At 48.5% G+C, this 17,384-nt stretch overlaps 1 protein-coding gene across 2 annotated transcripts in view; it reads left to right on the forward strand.

The window, feature by feature from the left end:
* LOC146190669 (uncharacterized) overlaps positions 1 to 17,384 on the forward strand; it is a 132,784-nt gene that overhangs the window by 79,568 nt on the left and 35,832 nt on the right. For both annotated transcript variants that reach the window (XM_084601046.1, XM_084601047.1), the window contains exon 3: positions 12,282 to 12,358. In XM_084601046.1, the coding sequence (XP_084457172.1) occupies positions 12,343 to 12,358 (16 nt within the window). In that variant the 5' untranslated portion in view covers positions 12,282 to 12,342. The remainder of the gene's footprint in view (positions 1 to 12,281; positions 12,359 to 17,384) is intronic.

Consider the following 17,384-nt stretch of genomic DNA (forward strand, 5'->3'; position numbering starts at 1 on the left):
CAAGCAACAAGCAGGAGCAACAATCGGCCAACAAGAGAGCAGCTCGGAACATCGATCGCATGTGTGGGTGAGTGCTTGGCTTTCTTCTGATGTGGACCAGGTTCTAGAACAGGGTTAGAATTTAGAACTGGTAAAAAGTGTTGAAACGCCTTTAGGTTTGGTAGTTTGCACAGTTGTTTTGGAAGTAGCCAACACTCGGAGCGATCATGGACCTACAAAAGCTGCAGAAACCGGACCTGTTGCTATTGTGTGAGGAATTGGGAATTGATACAAGTGGTTTGGCACGAAAACCCTTGATTATAAAGGCAATCACTGATCTGGGAACCGATGATGAGGAGCTCAGTGAAGCATGGAACCTCATCGGTCAAAAAAAGGAACAGCTCAGACAGCAGAAAGAGTGGGAAAAAGAGGAAAAGAAGCGTGAAAGAGAAGCAAAAAAGCTGGACCAAGAAATTGAGCTCCGGAAATTAGAACTAGAGTTGAGCAAGAGGTCGGGCGATTGTCCCCAGCTAGCGGTACCTCTTCTCAACAAGGAGACAGATTTCAAGATGTCAAAGTACATGCAGCCATATGTGATATCAGGGGATATCGGTCTGTATCTGGCTAACTTTGAGCGAACTTGCGAAAAACTGTCCTTCCAGCGAGACACGTGGTCTCAGAGATTATTGACGGTTCTGCCCTGCGAGGCAGCGGAGGTTGTCGCGCGGCTAAGCAAGGAGGACGCGGACAACTACGAGAAGGTCAAAGCTTGCCTTCTGAGAAAGTATAGGCTTAGCGCCGAGGCGTTCAGACAACGTTTTCGGAATGCTACTAAGTCCAGGGACGAGAGTTACCCTGAATTCCTGTACAATTTAAGAGTTAATTTGGGAGAGTGGCTAAAGAGCACTGATTCCTACAGTGATAGGGACGCTGTAGTCGAGCGAATTCTTTTGGAGCAGTTTTATAACTGCCTCCCAGAAAAAGAAAGAAATTGGTTACAGGACCGAGGCGAAATTAAGTCGGCAACTGAAGCTGCCGAACTTATTGAGGAGTATGCTTCACGCCGACAATTCAGCAACCCAGCAGTGGATAGGCCCCGCAATCCCAAGTTCAGTGTGAAAAACCGTCAGGAAAGGCACTTTGCTAGAGTTGGAAACGAAGAAATGAAGGTTTCTTCAGGCAAATTCCCTAGAAAGGACGGCAGTGAGAAAAGTGGGGAAGTGACCAACGTGCAGAACACAAAGAATAAGCTTGAGGCTAGGAAGCCGCTCACATGCTTTAGGTGTAATGAGCAGGGTCACATTGCCGTCAACTGCCGGAAAGAAAAGATTGCTTTCTCGTATGTCAGGGACTGCGATGAAAATATGCAGCTTTTAGAACCCTACCTGCATGACCTAGTAGTCAACGGGAAGCCTTGCAAGGTACTGCGCGATTCGGCCGCAACGATGGATGTTGTCCATCCGGCGTATGTGTCGCCTTCCGACTATACAGGACAGTGTGCATGGATCCGACAGGTAGTTGAGGAACAGAGTGTGTGCTTGCCGATCGCGAACGTGGTCATCGAGGGCCCTTTCGGCGAATTAACAACCGAGGCTGCCGTTTCAGGAAAGCTTCCTAAGTGCTATCCGTATTTGTTCTCCAACAAATCGGACATGCTGCTGCGAAAGAGGGGCATCCTTTTCGGAGACAGAGTTGTGCAAGCCTTAACACGTTCAAAGGCGCGAGAACTAGCTACACTGCTCATTCCAGAAAAATCCACAGCGGAGGAAACGGCAGTTAAAACAATGGTAAATGCGGAAGATAGCAGGTCAGAAAACTTTGAGAGCGAGGCATCTCAGATAAGTCAACTTGAAAGTGAGCTTGATGAGACGCGGAATGAGGACGTTCTTGAGAGTAACCTCTTGCCGCCAGTGTCTAGTAATCTCACGAGACTTTTAAGTGGAACCCGAGAGGACTTAGCTATAGAGCAAGCCAATGATCCCAATATACAGGAGATAAGGGAGCGCCACCGCGCCACTAAGACAGCAAACAATATTTCTTTCGAGATGAGAAAGGGAGTGCTGTATCGCTTATTCAAGGATAAGCGCGGAGTAGAGCGGGACCAATTAGTCGTTCCCCAAAAGTACCGCGGAGACTTACTGCGACTTTCCCATGGCAGCTCGTGGTCATGTCACCTTGGAATAAAGAAAACAAAGCAGAGGCTGTTGCAAGAATACTATTGGCCTGGATGTTTTAAGGACACGGAAAATTTTGTACGGTCATGCGACACGTGCCAGCGGGTTGGAAAGGCGCAAGATAAGTGGAAAGCTCCGATGGTGTTAGTACCAATCATTACCGAGCCGTTTCACCGGTTAGTAATAGATATAGTTGGGCCACTTCCTGTGACCGAGTCAGGGTACCGTTATATCCTCACTATGTTATGCCCAGCCACAAAGTTTCCAGAGGCTGTTCCGCTGCGCGAGGTGACGTCCGAGAGTGTAGTGGATTCGCTGCTGTCAGTGTTTGCACGAGTTGGATTCCCTTCCGAGGTACAAAGTGATCAGGGTAGCGTTTTCACGAGTGTCCTCACCACCTCATTTCTCGAGCGATGCGGCATTAAGGTAGTGCATAGCTCGATCCATCATCCGCAGAGCAACAGCGTAGAAAGATGGCACTCTGTTCTCAAACGAGTCCTGAGGGGACTGTGCTATGAAAACAAGCGCGAATGGGATACCTGCCTGCCTGCAGCGCTTTTCGCTTTGCGGTCAGTGCCGCACGAATCCACTGGATTTAGCCCAGCCGAGTTGGTGTACGGAAGGTCACTGCGCTCACCTTTGCGAATGGTGCGCGAAGCCTGGGAGGGGCGCGGAGAAGACCCAACAGTAGTAGAATTCATTCTGAACCTCTTGAATCGCTTACATAACACTAAGGAACTCGTTGAGGCCAGCATGAAGTCAGCCCAGGCTCGTTCCAAGGTGTACTATGATAAGTCAGCCCGTCAAAGGACGTTTTGTATCGGGGACCAGGTGATGTTGCTGAGAAGTTCAAGGCAGAATAAGCTCGAAGTACAGTGGGAAGGACCGGCTGAAGTCGTTGCAAAGCTTTCTAACACTAACTACGCAGTGAAAATTCCCGGTAGGCGTAAAGAAGTGCGCATTTATCATTGCAATCTTATGAAGCCTTATGTGCAGAGGGAAGCCGTGGTAAATCTAACGTTAAACCTTCCCGAGGAGATGGGGGACAACTTGATTTGCCTCAGCGGAAAAGGAAGCAACGCTCAGGAGCTTCTCAAAAAGACGGAGCAGAGAGGAGAACTAAAGAAATCCCAGCTGTCCGATCTGGGCGAGATAATAACAGAGTTTGAGGCCTGCTTCGTGGACAGGCCAGGCAGAACTGATTTGACTGAGCACGATATTGAGCTGACTTCAGACGTGCCAGTGCGATCAAGGTGCTACCGATTTTCTCCAAGGCAAAGAGAAATTCTGGATAGGGAAGTAACTCGCATGCTGGAATTGGGAGTAATAAAACCCTCGGAAAGCGATTATGCTTCGCCTATGATCTTAGTAGAAGCTCCAGGTAAAGACCCTAGGCCTGTGGTAGACTACCGAAAGCTAAATTCTCTCACCAGGGATCAAGTGTATCCTATTCCGAATATTGAGGAGAGAGTAGAACAGGTCAGTAGAGCGGCATATGTGACTACGCTGGACCTTACTCGAGGATACTGGCAAGTACCGCTCACTGAACGCGCCAGCAGATACGCGGCTTTCGTCACTCCGACGGGCAGCTACCAGCCAACAATGATGAGTTTCGGGCTCAAAAATGCTCCATTTTGTTTTTCCCGACTCATGGATAGGGTTTTAAAGGGGTGTGAAACATTCGCGGTGCCTTATTTGGACGACATTGCGGTTTTTTCCGACTCATGGGCGGACCATATGGTGCATCTAAGAGCTGTACTGAGCCTTTTGCGTCAAGCTGGACTAACCGTAAAGGCCGAGAAATGTTGCCTGGCAAGGGCGACCGTGGACTACTTGGGTCACAATGTAGGTCAAGGTTTCAGGAAACCCAGCGAGATTAAGATTTCTGCGGTAGCAGACTATCCGCGGCCGAGCACGAAGACGGAAATTCGAGCATTCCTAGGTCTGACTGGGTACTACAATCACTACATTCCTAACTATTCAGCTTTGGCTAGCCCTCTGACCGACGCTCTCCGCAAGACAGAACCGACAAATGTAGTCTGGGACGAACAAAAGGAAGCCTCCTTCGTAAACCTGAAGGCTGTGCTGATTAGCCGTCCGGTATTGCGAGCTCCAGACTATGACCGAGAATTCACGGTCCAGTGTGATGCCAGTGATCGAGGGTTAGGTGCTGTTCTCTGCCAGAGAGATGACGACGGTAATGAGCACCCCGTGCTCTACCTGAGCAGAAAACTGAGTTCTAGAGAGAGAGCTTATTGCGCGTCAGAGAAAGAGTGCGCTTGCATTGTATGGGCCATTCAAAAATTGCAGTGCTATCTTGGAGGGGCCAAATTCACCGTAGAGACGGACCATTGTCCCCTGGCTTGGCTGCAAACTGCGACATCGAAGAACAGTCGCCTTCTTAGGTGGAGCTTGATTTTACAGCAGTACAATTTTGAAATAAGATACAAAAAGGGGAAGTTAAATGGGAATGCGGACGCGCTTAGCCGCTCTTTCTAAGCGGTCCGAGATGTTCCTCACCATGTATCCAAATTGATAATCAGGTTTTTTTTTTTTTTTTCGTGCGCTTGAATATAGATGACTATGTAAAGCAGCACGTTTGGTTTTCGAGGCATACGTGGGTCCTGAACGTCTTGAGAGTGGGCTTTTCTCGAACAACAATGGCAGTTTTCTTTTGACCTGGTCTCTTCAGACGGGAGCCGAGTGCTTGCTTCGACATGTGGTTGAGTTTCAGATAGCTCAAGCAATTTGGCCTACAACAATCAAGACAACGCGACATGCAACAGCGAGCTTCAAGCGTTCACGTGCAGGCCATTAAGTCGTCTCTTCATGCAGCAGCTGCGGCTGCTGCCCTCCGAGTCTCTTCTGGCGGGGGAGGAGGCTGTTACGACCAAGCATCCGCATTTGCGCGCTCTATTGTTCGCCTGTGGGCATGGAAAAGTTTTGTGAATATGTGGTGATGGTCCATTGGCTCTAAGTGAGCCTGTTTCCAGGAATCCTGTTTTGTAAGCATGTTTTGCTTTGTGGACAACCTGCAAATGCCAAATTGGCCCTGTCAAGAGAACGTCTGGAAAAACACAAAGAAACGTCCCCCTGCGGGAAATAGCAGGAAGTGCTTTCTTTTGTTCACCCTTCCAGTCGAGAAGTGCTATCCTCCAGTGATGAATGCCTCCTATCCAAAGGAGACGACAGAGTGACATGTCCGCTGACGTGCAGGACAAGAGAAGAGCATGACTCATACGGCCATTAAGTGATTTCCCGGGAATGCAGGGAAGATTTGCAATTGTCGAAAAGGGACCATGTTGGGAGCCCTATGCGGCGCCACGTGCACTCGGGTTTCTGCGAAGTAAAACCCCCAGAACCAGCCTGTGGTTTCTTTGCTGAAGAATAGAAATGTACCTCCTCTCCTCGCCGTTCCCAAGCTTTTCCCGCCAACAAGTGATCACGCCCAACGAATGAATGCCGGACCAGTCAGTGCTTCAGACCATCAGTGCAGTGATGTGTTCGATTGGATGCCGATACCTGAGGGGCGTGCCCTGGATTTGGTTGGTCAGCATCTTCAGAGAGGGGCTGGACATAGGGGGTTTTTAAGGACGCTGCAGAGCACGAAATGTCGCTCTGGGCCTTGGGTAAACGGCTCATCCAGTCGCTTCTCGCTATGAACTCTTAACGCTTGTCATTTTGCTGATGTACCCTTCTTCTTCATGTAAATATTCTTGTAAATACGTTTTCTCAAAGTGCCAGTAAACCTGCTTGTACATATTTTACCAACTTCGAAGATTCAGTCCTTCTTCAACCCGGAGTCTCTGCACGCTACCAAGTGAAGGCCGGGTCGCCATAGCCCCAGCGTCACGACAGCGCCAAAACGGCCTCCTTGTTTGGGACGACGCGCCATGTGCGCCCAGAGCGTGTGTTCGCGACGAGCGTTCAACCATGGTACGGCGGCTCCTTTTCCTTTTCGGCGGCGAGGTCCCCCGACGAAGAGGAACGGCAACACTCGATTTTCGGGATGCGAGCGCCACTCTCAATTGCAGTGAGCCCCGCTGCTGCTAGTTTTGGGAAAAGACGGTTGAGCGCATTACTCGGCGTCGTCGTCGACGACGTCAATTGCAGCTTTGGCGAGGAAGAGTGCGTCTCGGCTCGCTCTAGCACGTTCCTTGCAGCCTCTTTTCTTCGATTGTGGGGCTCGTCGGTGGAGGCGGCGACGGGGAGATCCTTCGACAATGGGGTTACTCGCAATCAGAGGGAGATGCTTTCTTTCGCCGCCTTTTGTTTTGAAACTCTTTTATTCTGCCCTTTTATTTCCCTCTGCACACATTGGGACGTTGTTTTCGCGCGTCCGCGCGCGTCTTGTTCGGATCGACGCGCCAGCGCGTCCAAGCGATTCGCCTGATCACCGGCACCGGTTGTTGCCGTTCTCCGCTCCCCCCCTCCTGTTGGGAGGAGACCGGTGTGTTGCGCAAGGCCGTTATTTTCTCGTGGTCCTGCCTGGCGGTGTGAGCCGCTTTTGTGTGTGTGTGTGTGTGTGTGTGTGTGTGTGTGTGTGTGTGTGTGTGTGTGTGTGTGTGTGTGTGTGTGTGTGTGTGTGTGTGTGTGTGTGTGTGTGTGTGTGTGTGTGTGTGTGTGTGTGTGTGTGTGTGTGTGTGTGTGTGTGTGTGTGTGTGTGTGTGTGTGTGTGTGTGTGTGTGTGTGTGTGTGTGTGTGTGTGTGTGTGTGTGTGTGTGTGTGTGTGTGTGTGTGTGTGTGTGTGTGTGTGTGTGTGTGTGTGTGTGTGTGTGTGTGTGTGTGTGTGTGTGTGTGTGTGTGTGTGTGTGTGTGTGTGTGTGTGTGTGTGTGCGCGCGCGCGCGCGCGCGCGCGCGCGCAGCAATACGGCGGCCATCACTTATCAAAGGCACCTTCAATCCACAAACCCGCGTTTAACATTCATTAGCTGTGTGCGAATGTTTTTATGCGAACCAAATCGACTACGAATCGAATAATGAACAGTTCGAATCGAATATTTGTGCAGTTATTCTGCTAATTTTAAGAATCTTTGTATTATAGAAGCGAATATTAATCCGAAACAGACAATCATTATATAATCTATAATACTATAGCTATTCCTGATGAAAGGCACATCAGTTACATGCGCTAAGGGACAGGCAACATGAAATTTGTGTCACAGTGTTTGCTGTGTGGCCTTCGTGTCTTATGAACAGAAAAAAGAAACTTTCGACTGATGATGGCGCCGCGCAAACACACTGTAAATCCTTGTTGGTGACATCAAGGGGAGAGTTTGCAGCGTGTTTCTATATTAGGCATACCATCATGATCTGATAAATCTGGCTGCAACCGTCAGGCTTTCTTGAATGTTATATCGATATATGAGCAGCATGAGTGCCACCAAACAGCATCGAATGAATGGCACCGCGAAGCTGAGCCCATCTACTTTGCATAGACAGATCGCGGCAGTTTGCCATGAGGCGCCGGAGTGGGCCAGTTTTGAAACAGCTGTGAACAACAACAAAAAACAAACCCTGCGCCGTGTTTTATTTGAACCGCGCCCCAGTAACTCGTAGAAAACTTCTGGAAAATGCAAGAAAGAATTCCATCCGTTTCGAATAATTTTTGACATTCACTATTTGATTCATTCGCCGAATCGAGTGTACCATTTGTCCCGATACCCACTAAGTGTGCACATAAAAGCTATTAGGGCAATTTTATATCGGTTATCGACGGCATATATTCTTGGAAATGGTAAACTCGACGATGTCTACCTGGGTGAATTACTCCTTATACAGATATACTGAAAGTTCCTTGATCACGCGCTAATTATGGCGATCAAATACGACATTATCGCCTGCTGAAAATTCTTTTTAGTGTTGATGGACCAAGTATATAAAAAGTCACCATAATTTCGTCACAATTTAAATTCTCATGAACACGTGTGATATAAGGGTAATCATTACGCTATACATTTCGCGAACACATTCTGACACCGCATTAAGTTGAGAATATTAATCGACTTATTTCCGCACTGTTTGATCTCGATGATATCATAATATTATGAACTGTTTCATACACTTCTGTTTTTAGCGCATTTGTAGCCAGTTTATGCGCACAGATCATGCGTGCTCATGCCTTCTATTACTGTTGCTTGTGCATACGGTTGAAGGCTCTCCAGGCTGCTCGCATGCAACATTTTCCTCAACTTCTCTATCCTAGAGAATGTTAAATAGAATAATGAACCGAAGATAACCTAACATTCGCGCTGCTCTGACCTTCACCGACACAAGATTTTCTTCAAATAAATTGAAATCGCTTTCAACCTTTTGGTTTATTTTCCAGCCAAGAATTTAATGTCATGAATATCAGTTTATTTCGAGCCATCGAGTGAACGCATCGAAATTGCAATAACTAGTCATGCGTACCGAACGACAAGAGTAATTCAGATATCTTAACAAAGACGCTTTCCAGTACAGTGGTGGACGTCTCTTGGAGGTATATGCAAATTAAAGAGGTATTTTTACTATTATTTTCTTCCCGTTCCCCTATCAAATCCCTGCATACGTCATTTTAAAATGGAGAAAAGGGGAATAGAGCTCATTCGTTCTCGCAACCTGCCCACCCCTGCTCCATGGCGTGCCCTTATTCGTTTTTGTATAATGACCCGCTGCAAAAGACCAAACGCTTTCAATTTTCGGAAGCGAACGCCCGGTGCGCCTATACTCGACAATCAGGACCGAAGAGTGCGCGGTTCTTTTGCGGCAGTGATAGCGACCGTTCCGGCTGAAAATAATCAAGCTCACATTGTGCGAGCAGGACCGCGAAAAGACGAGCGACATTCAGAAGAGGAGGTGAAAGAGACTCCGACGCCAGCGGTAAGCGAGGGGGGGAAGAGAGAGAGAGCGTCGTCGTCCGCATGGCAGCCGCCTTCGGTTCGCCGCAATAAAACGCCACATAACGAATCTCCTTTGTCGAGTTCGTGAATCGCGATGCTTTCGCTCGCTTCTCCCTTCTGTCTGAGGCGGTCGCGGAGGTGCGCGCCACTAAACGGAGAGGCTGCCGCCTCTTTGGCGGAACATTGTGCGGGGAGCCTTTCTTTCTTTTTTTTTTTTTCTTTTTTTTTAACAACTGAATGTCATTTTGTGGTCTCTGCTGTTGGTAACGAGTTCGACCATGCTGAAAAAAGGAAAAGAATATATATGGATATGAAGTGTATTGTGTCAGCAAATGACGCCAACCTCGAAATCGGGAATGGGAAACATATAACATGACAGATGGATGGCGTCAGAGAACGAGCATAAGTAATAAGAATTTTCTTGGGCTCATTTCAGGACACTTATAAACATTTGCTAATAATAATAATATTGGGGGGGGGGGGGGGGGGGGGGGGGGCAAGGGGCAGCGTCTAAAATGTTGCTTTGAAGAGAGCTTGACGGGACGCCTGCCCCAATATATTCGACAGCACACAAGTCACGCTTACATAAATGTATAAATTATGAACGGAACAATCACCGGAGTACAAAAGCACAAGGTAATTCACAGAAAATACATGCAAACAATGCAGGGAGGAAGGCCACAAGAAAACGCCACTGTTCGCTTAGATATATGTATACACATAAACACCTCATTGTCACTGGTCCCAAAACGAGTATATACTAGTAATTCAATCGATGCACTTCCGCCCAAATCGTTGCGAACACTGTGCTAGAGTGAAAAAAAGAAGAAGAAAGTAGTCACTTCCTGAAAGAAAATATTAGTTTATCAAATGCTACAAATACAGCAGTAGCGCTTAAAAGAAAAACACATTCTGCTAGCAACCTGAGGGGGAACTATTTTCAGTTAGCTTGTCCCCGGGTACTGTATACAAGGACGTAAACCCGCGAGCTTTATATTCATAACGGTGTGCCTTCCGTTGCAGTGGCATTTCTTTCGCAGGGAAGGTTGTCATAGGGACACTTTCTCCGAATGCGTCCATGCATGTTCTCGAAGTGTCGATTTGCTAAACGGCCTGCAACGATGTCTTGTTCTTTGATAACGGTGGATGCCGGACACCTTAACGCGCTGCGTACTATAGCTCATCACGGTGACAATGTCAGTGACATCGGACGTACAGCGGAATGAAGGAAAACACAATAGGCGCAAAAACGTGCAAAATAATAGACTTCGTACAAAACTGAGGTGCTATGTTACAGTGTCGCGCCGAAAACTTTCGAAATGTAAAATTTGCTGACATAAAAGGGTTGCTGTATTTATTTTTCGCTTTTGACCCCTTAGTTCTTTTTTCTTTTTTGTTTTGTAAGCCAGCATAGCAGGAATTCCGACATACTAGTTTATGAAACAAAGCGGCTCTAGATTAGTTGTGATAGCTTAAAGACGAACACCATAGATGTGGCCAGGAAGTATCAAACGTCATTCTAAGGAGGAAGAAAAGATGTGCGCAGTTAGATTGCGAATGTCCGAAGGACGTGATGACCACCTTGCGTTGGTCACTAGAGAATTGCGGGAAAGCCTGATTGCGCAACTTCGCATAAGGTTGTCTGAAGATCTCGACGAGAAAGATTTTTGCTGTCAATCTGATGTTACAAAATCAACACCGGTTGGTTTCGTAAAGAGAAAAACGTTTCGCTGCTGCTGAAGCCTGAACAAGGGTCGTCGTTCAGAGAGACCCCTAGGAAGCGTGGAATCCGCAACTAAATGGGCAGCCTACATCCTTTGCGGCTCGACGCCGCTCCAGTTGGCGCGGCGCTCCTCACCCGAGCTTTCCTCCCGTCCGCACCCGTCCAAATTGCGGGCGATCAAGGGAGAATATCTTCGTTTGGATTCCCGTTTGTATAAATATTCCGGGAAACGAGCGGGTCGGGTTCTTCGCCTCCTGCCCTCCCTTCCTCTCAGCCCCTTTCCCCGATGCTGTGGGCGCTGCGAGCGGTTGGATCGTCGCGCTTTCGCTCAGAGGCCCAGTGCTCGTAGCAGCGTCTACGTCGGCCGGGCTCAGCGCGATTTCCGAAAGTGGCCTCTGTTCGCGCGCGCGATCGCGGGCATTGCGTATACGCTTTCCGCTTCACTAGTTGCACTGCGCTTCGCTGGCGCCGCCAGAAATGGAGCTGCGGATCGGCTAACACCGGAGCGGAGTTGTTCAACGGCTCGACAGCTTTCGTCAAACGCTTCTGAGCTTTTAGCCTGGCGAGAGTACGCGTATTTTTTGTATTCTTTTTCTTTTTTAATCTGCGTGCGCAACGCAGAATGGACCGCACTCTGCACCCTTCTATCCGGTGGAACGCTCATTTAGTCCCGCCTTGCTTCGAGCTTAGCACAACATTGACGCCTTGGAGACGGAAACGACTTCAGAGTACATGGGAATATACTATGGGGCAGCAGATACGCCTGAGAAGTTTTGAGTACCAACTGAATCTGTGTGAATTTGCTCACTTTCATAGCCACTTCTTGTGTGTGACTTAGAAACTGCGCTTGTTTTTAGTTGTCTCTAGCGTTTTATTAAGGTTATAACTAGCAGTATAAACTGTCAGGGCTGCCGAAGCCACAACTGGTGTGACAGCCAACTCCTGCCAGGCGGCATAGAAAAGAAAAAGCCGTCACATGTAGCGTGAGCAATAAATTGCATGGTTCACGCCGTCATCTCAACTTATTGTAGACGTGATAAAAGCTACGGGAACAGCAGCAAGAGTATGAAAAAGAAAAGGAAAGAACTATAATAGAGATGAAAACACGAGTCTACTTATTCTGAAAATGACCGGCTTAAGCTCTCGTTTCTTCTTAAGTTTTGTTACCGGTAAATATTTAAAGAGATGGGCGCAATCATCTGCAGTATATAGCTTTCCGTTTTCACTTCCCCACACCTCCCCCCTGCTGATTGGGTAGAGATGCTTTGAAATAGCAGATTCAATGCCATCTATTAATCACCGATACTATGCGTTTTAGGACAGAGAGGCAGAATGTGATGAATTATTATTATTATTATTATTATTATTATTATTATTATTATTATTATTATTATTATTATTATTATTATTATTATTATTATTATTACATATATCATAGTGACATTAAAATTTAAGCCACGCATCTGTAATGCCTATCCCGACGCCTCATGCATCTCTTTTCTTTTTGTTTCTTTCTCTCTCCAGGTAGCCGAGGACAGACATCTTCTAAACATAAGCGCGGGCTGCGGCCCGGAGATACGGCGTCATGCTCTTCGGCGCAGGTAAGGCTCATTCTGCGACAAGATTGGTTTTAGCACGTAATAGATATGCTGAGGCATGCATTCCTTCACATTTCTTTCATCCTCTTCCTCTAAATTTCCGAGGAGGATTCGAAACTGATGAAATGAGTGTGGGGAAGGGACATGGGAGGCGGGCCCGGGGGGTGGAGAGCGACGGTTTACGTAGGGAAATCGGGAAATTTTACGTAGGGAAAATCGGGAAATTTTACATAGGGAAATCGTGCTGGACACGATTTTTTCTGGCGACACAACTCGCACAAGAAATGCATGGTAACACTACGATCCCCTTTCCCCCTCCCTTCACAGTGTGCCAGCCCTTAATTTCTTTTGAATTCTTCCGTGACAAGCGCAAGTCACTCTGCGGTGGACGCTAAGTACTTCACTATAGAGCGCTCTGACCCTGCTTGTCACTAATGGACATTTAAGAAATTTAAGAACGGACATTAGAAGAAATTTTATTTGCCGTTTTTGAATAAGGAGAGGGTATTGGGCCAAAAGGTCAAAGTGTAATGAAGAGAAAGCGAACGCTAACTCTGCCTGTGCATGCTAGCGTTCCTGTAAGTTGCGCGTATCGTTGTAGTGGTAATGAAGAAGCAGGTCATTGCAAGGGTACCTGCTCTTGCGAATTAGCTCTGCTCTGGCTAAGTTGCTTTTTTGGGCTGAGAGAAGCCAGCGCATTCTTGGCATGGTGAACCGTGTATGCAGGGTCCAGGACTGCATGCCATGTTGCTTTGTATCCAAGCCTTGTCCTATAACGTGACTTGAGTATGCTTCCTTTGTATGAAATTCCGTCCACAGCACCTTTTTAAAAACCCACGTAAATGTATAGAAACGATTTGCGAATAACGGCATGGGCCGCACAGACTGCTTATCTGCTCCCCGAGATTATTACATATGCTTTCCTTGCGTCTGGAACTTTATGCAGCCGATTCGGAGACTAGGCGGCTGTCGCGGACCTTGTCTTCTCCATGGGAACATTTACTGCATGCACCTATAGCATTTTGATCACGCTTCGATGTCTCGACGGTCCTTGCGACACAGCCGTGTGTTTGATGTGTCAGGGCTCAACCTCATCCCTATTGAGAGAACTGTGTGTTTTTATAACGTCATGATACCATGTGGTCCTGGCATATTTCATCGGAACTGTTCCTCTATTCTCTGGGTCACTAACATGTTTTGACGGTTAACTGTTTTTATAACTGATTGTGACCGTCGCAATTGATATCCTTGGTATTTTATTATCTTTGTTCTTATTTTCATTCTTGTTTTCTCTGCCACTGCTCTGAATGCAGCTGCACTCTAAAAAAAAAAAAGGGGGGGGGGGGGGGGGCTATGGCTGTTAGTGGGCTGCTCGTCAGAAATCTATAAAAATGATTAATTATTTTTTACGCTAGAATCTCGGCGGGGACAGCCGCGTTTGATACCAGCAAATCCCTAAAATTGTTGGGCTATGCGAGGTCGTATATAGAACAACGCCAGCCAGTTGAATCCAAAGTGCAACTTGCATTGTGGCCTGGCTCACGTATCCGGGGCTTAGCTTGGGGCGTAAAATTTTGTTTATTCCATAATCATGGTTAGTACCGATAGCCACTATACTTTCCGAACCAAATTAATAGTAGGGAAAAGGCGAGCTGTGCATCTGCTTCAGTTGAGGTTGGTAAATGTTGTTGTTTGTGTGATTACGCCGGAGTTGCACAAGTTTTTCAGCGGTTTACGTGCACTAACTGTACACGACACAGCTCTTCCCTTTCTCCGCTGCTGCAGATTAAACTCAGCAGCTGCAAAAGAAACCTCTTCCGGTCAGGGAGTGGCGAGAGGCATTAATAACTTTCCGTGACATGTCATTATCGACTAGCCGGTCGCACACCATCAAATAACTGTCCCCGCTGTCCCGCCGAGGCAATATCAAGGGCTCAGTCGTCCATAGGCCAAGCTGCCGCGTAGAATCACTGAAGGCCCAATCGGCTCCGCAGACGGACATGCCCCGAGGACCCAATACGCTAGTACCACGGAACAAACCGCCCGCCTCGCCGAAGCCGAAGGCCATGCCATCATACAACCCCGTTTAGGCGTATAAGGTGCCCTGTCACTGCCTTCCTTCCTCCTCATCACTCCAAGGGGAGCACCTTTCCTCCCTTCCGCCAGCTGAGAAAGAGAACGTTCACTTCTCAGCGTCCTGCGAGGGGGCGAAATGAAAAGCCGGCACACCACGGAATCGGAGTTTGATTGCCGATTACTTTGGGGATATGTTTTTCTCTTTCACCGCATTTTCTTGCCTTTCGAAGAAAACGAATAGAACAGGACACGCGCTTTGCCTCCGCTGCTTGACGCAATCAGCCTTTGAAGCAGCGCTGCAAACTCCTTCAAATCATCCTGTACTTTTTTTTTTCCATCAAGGGTGGTCACTGCAGCTTCCTCTATCGCGGCGCTCCCCTTCCTCCCATCCCGCAATTTTTTCCCGCGATGAGGAAACTGGACGCTTCGACGATGGCGGCGGCTGCTGGAGGCCAGGGGAGGAAGCTGAAACGCTTGGTCCGCTGAAGGGGGCAGTTCGCTGGAGCGCCTCAGGGGCGCACAAATCTCATTTCCTGTCTAGCGGCAGCGAAATTTCCGCCTTGCCCGCTGCATTCCGCTTGTTCATTGCTTTTCTGCTCATTGATCGCGCGTCGAGGCCCGCAGACAGGACACTGGCCGCTTGCATCAGCAGCAGCAGCAACGCCGTCCTTCCCTTCATCTCCCTTTCTTCCCTCGCACTGGACGCATCCCTATAACACCCTTTCATTCTGGCTACGAAGGCTAAAAAGTTGCGATGAAAATATGCGTGGACAAGCCCGGCGAGGACGAAAAGGGCGAGGAATAAAGAAAATCGTAAAGGGTCAGAGGAGACTGCGTAGCGGATAGGGAGGAAAGGAAAGGAGGCAAAAGGAACTTCCGCATGCATTGTCCGCTTGCCATGTTTACTCGTCCGTTGCCGGACATGGGAGCGACGACGCTGCCTCCCCAGTTCCTACCATATTTCGTAGTGAGGCGTTTTTTGCGAGCCAGGAGGGCGTGTATCTGTGGAAGAAAAGAAAAAGCAGTAATAGGAGGAACGCTCGCGCGAATTCTCGAGGGCGCTTCTTCCCGTCGGCTAGCTCCTTCCTGAAAGCGCTTTGGTCGCGGTGTCAGTCGAATTCGGGCTCGCATTCGTCTCGCGGGCAATATTTTCTGACAGCCGCCTTCTAGGGGTTCGCCAGCATTTCTTAGCCATGCAGTTATCGCTGCCGGAAACAACGCCGAAAGGGAAAAGAGGATCAAGGAGAAGAAACGGGAATAGAACTAGGGATGTAGGGAAGGGAGAAAGGCGGGCAAAAGGCACACGGGATGGAGAAGAGGCAAACGCCTGTCTCGGCGTCAACAAGCGAGTGGCTGCGAGCGCGTCCAAATCGGTCGCTTGTTTGAAAGAGCCGGGCGCTGCTTCGCCGTCGCGCTCTCTGTATCCGGCTGTCCACTGGAGCGTTCCCCGTGTAGTTGTGTGGGAAGCGCGGGAGAAAGAGCGCGTTTCTTTTTCTCGCGGTTCAGATTCTCGGTCCAGCTTTTTCATTTGCCTCTGCTGTAGCCTTCTCTCTCTCTATCTCTCTCTGTTCGTTGTTGTCTTTCTCAGCGATGCCGTCGGTACTTGTCAGGAGAAAATCTTCCCGCCGCCGCTGCCGCAGTTGTCGGAAGAGCGGCACTGAGGAAAGAGCTCCGATACGCCAAGACAAGCCCCCTCCCGTCGTCTTTGTCTCCTCGGGGTTTAATGGTGGGCACATCTTTTTCTCAGCGTGCACGAAGGGCGGCTTCCGGACGTCCCTTCCACTACAAGCGGGGCATCTCCGAGCTGGCCGCTGCCAAAGTGCATGCGAAACGTGAATGCAGCGCGGGAGTCCTTTTAGCGCTCCTCTCTTCCTTACTTTTCCTTTTACTTTCTCCTTTGGGAGACCCTCTATGTCGCCGCTGCCTCCTCCGTTGTGGCGTGTGCTCATTCTTGTGGAAGTTAAATTAGCTCCCCCACGTCGAGCTGTTCGCGGAGCGTTTTTGACAGGCCCACTGTGCTCCGCACGCGATCACGCGTCTGTCGCGACGTACGCAAAGGGAGGAGCGCTGCGCCGTTCTTTCTTCACGGTGGCGAAAATTTGTGGACAGCTTGGGTTGTCAGGACTCGATCGGGAAGTGTCCACGGAAACAGTGGGGAGAAAAGACAGGACAGTCTCCGAGGAAGAAAACCGTTTGTACAGCTTTTTTTTTTTTTATTTCGTTTTAAAATCGCATGGGAGATTCTTGATGACGGCGCGAACGCTTGAATTCAACGCAGGAGCGGCGTCTGTCGCGACCGGTTACGTGCGGCCGAATAGTATCCTATAGTGGACACGAACGAGCATTGTTGCTGTTGGCAGCATGGTGCTACTGTATAGAGTGTGGTGCTTTTGCATGTGAGTCACACAGAAATGCTTAAATTCCTTTCACATTTTCTTCCCGCATGAAGAGATGATGAGGCGTGCGTACAGCTTGCTCAGTCTGCACCAATGCACAGATGCAATCGGAAAGGCAGAAAACACGTGGTACTTTAACAGCCGAAGTCATTGCAAAGCAGTCGCTGAAGCTTGTTTGCAGCGGCTCGCTTTTCAGCGCCTCCTCTTTCTAAAAGTGGTGAATGCTGCTTGCAGCGAAGCAGTGTTAAATACATGATCAATATTTGTAATTCGTGCGTCGCTTTTGAGAGCAACCGCTCTTGAAACTTGGTTCCCGGCTTCAACAAAGACGATAAGACTTCCAAGAACTCCGTCTAAAATTCTACATTTTTTTTTTTCTTTCAAGTTGACGTACACTTTTATCATCTTTCGGTTCCTGGTGAACTTATGCGACAACGAAGTGAGGCTACAGCAAAATTTGTGAGAACCTCGGTTGGTTGGCGCTCTTTTTTCGGGCAGTGTAGTGCCCATTTAGGCTACTTGCCGGCGCTAATGCTCGCTCTTCGCTATGCAAGCGC

Source organism: Amblyomma maculatum, chromosome 4, assembly GCF_055883805.1.
Source record: "Amblyomma maculatum isolate TAMU_Amacu chromosome 4, ASM5588380v1, whole genome shotgun sequence".
Taxonomy (NCBI): Eukaryota; Metazoa; Arthropoda; class Arachnida; order Ixodida; family Ixodidae; genus Amblyomma; species Amblyomma maculatum.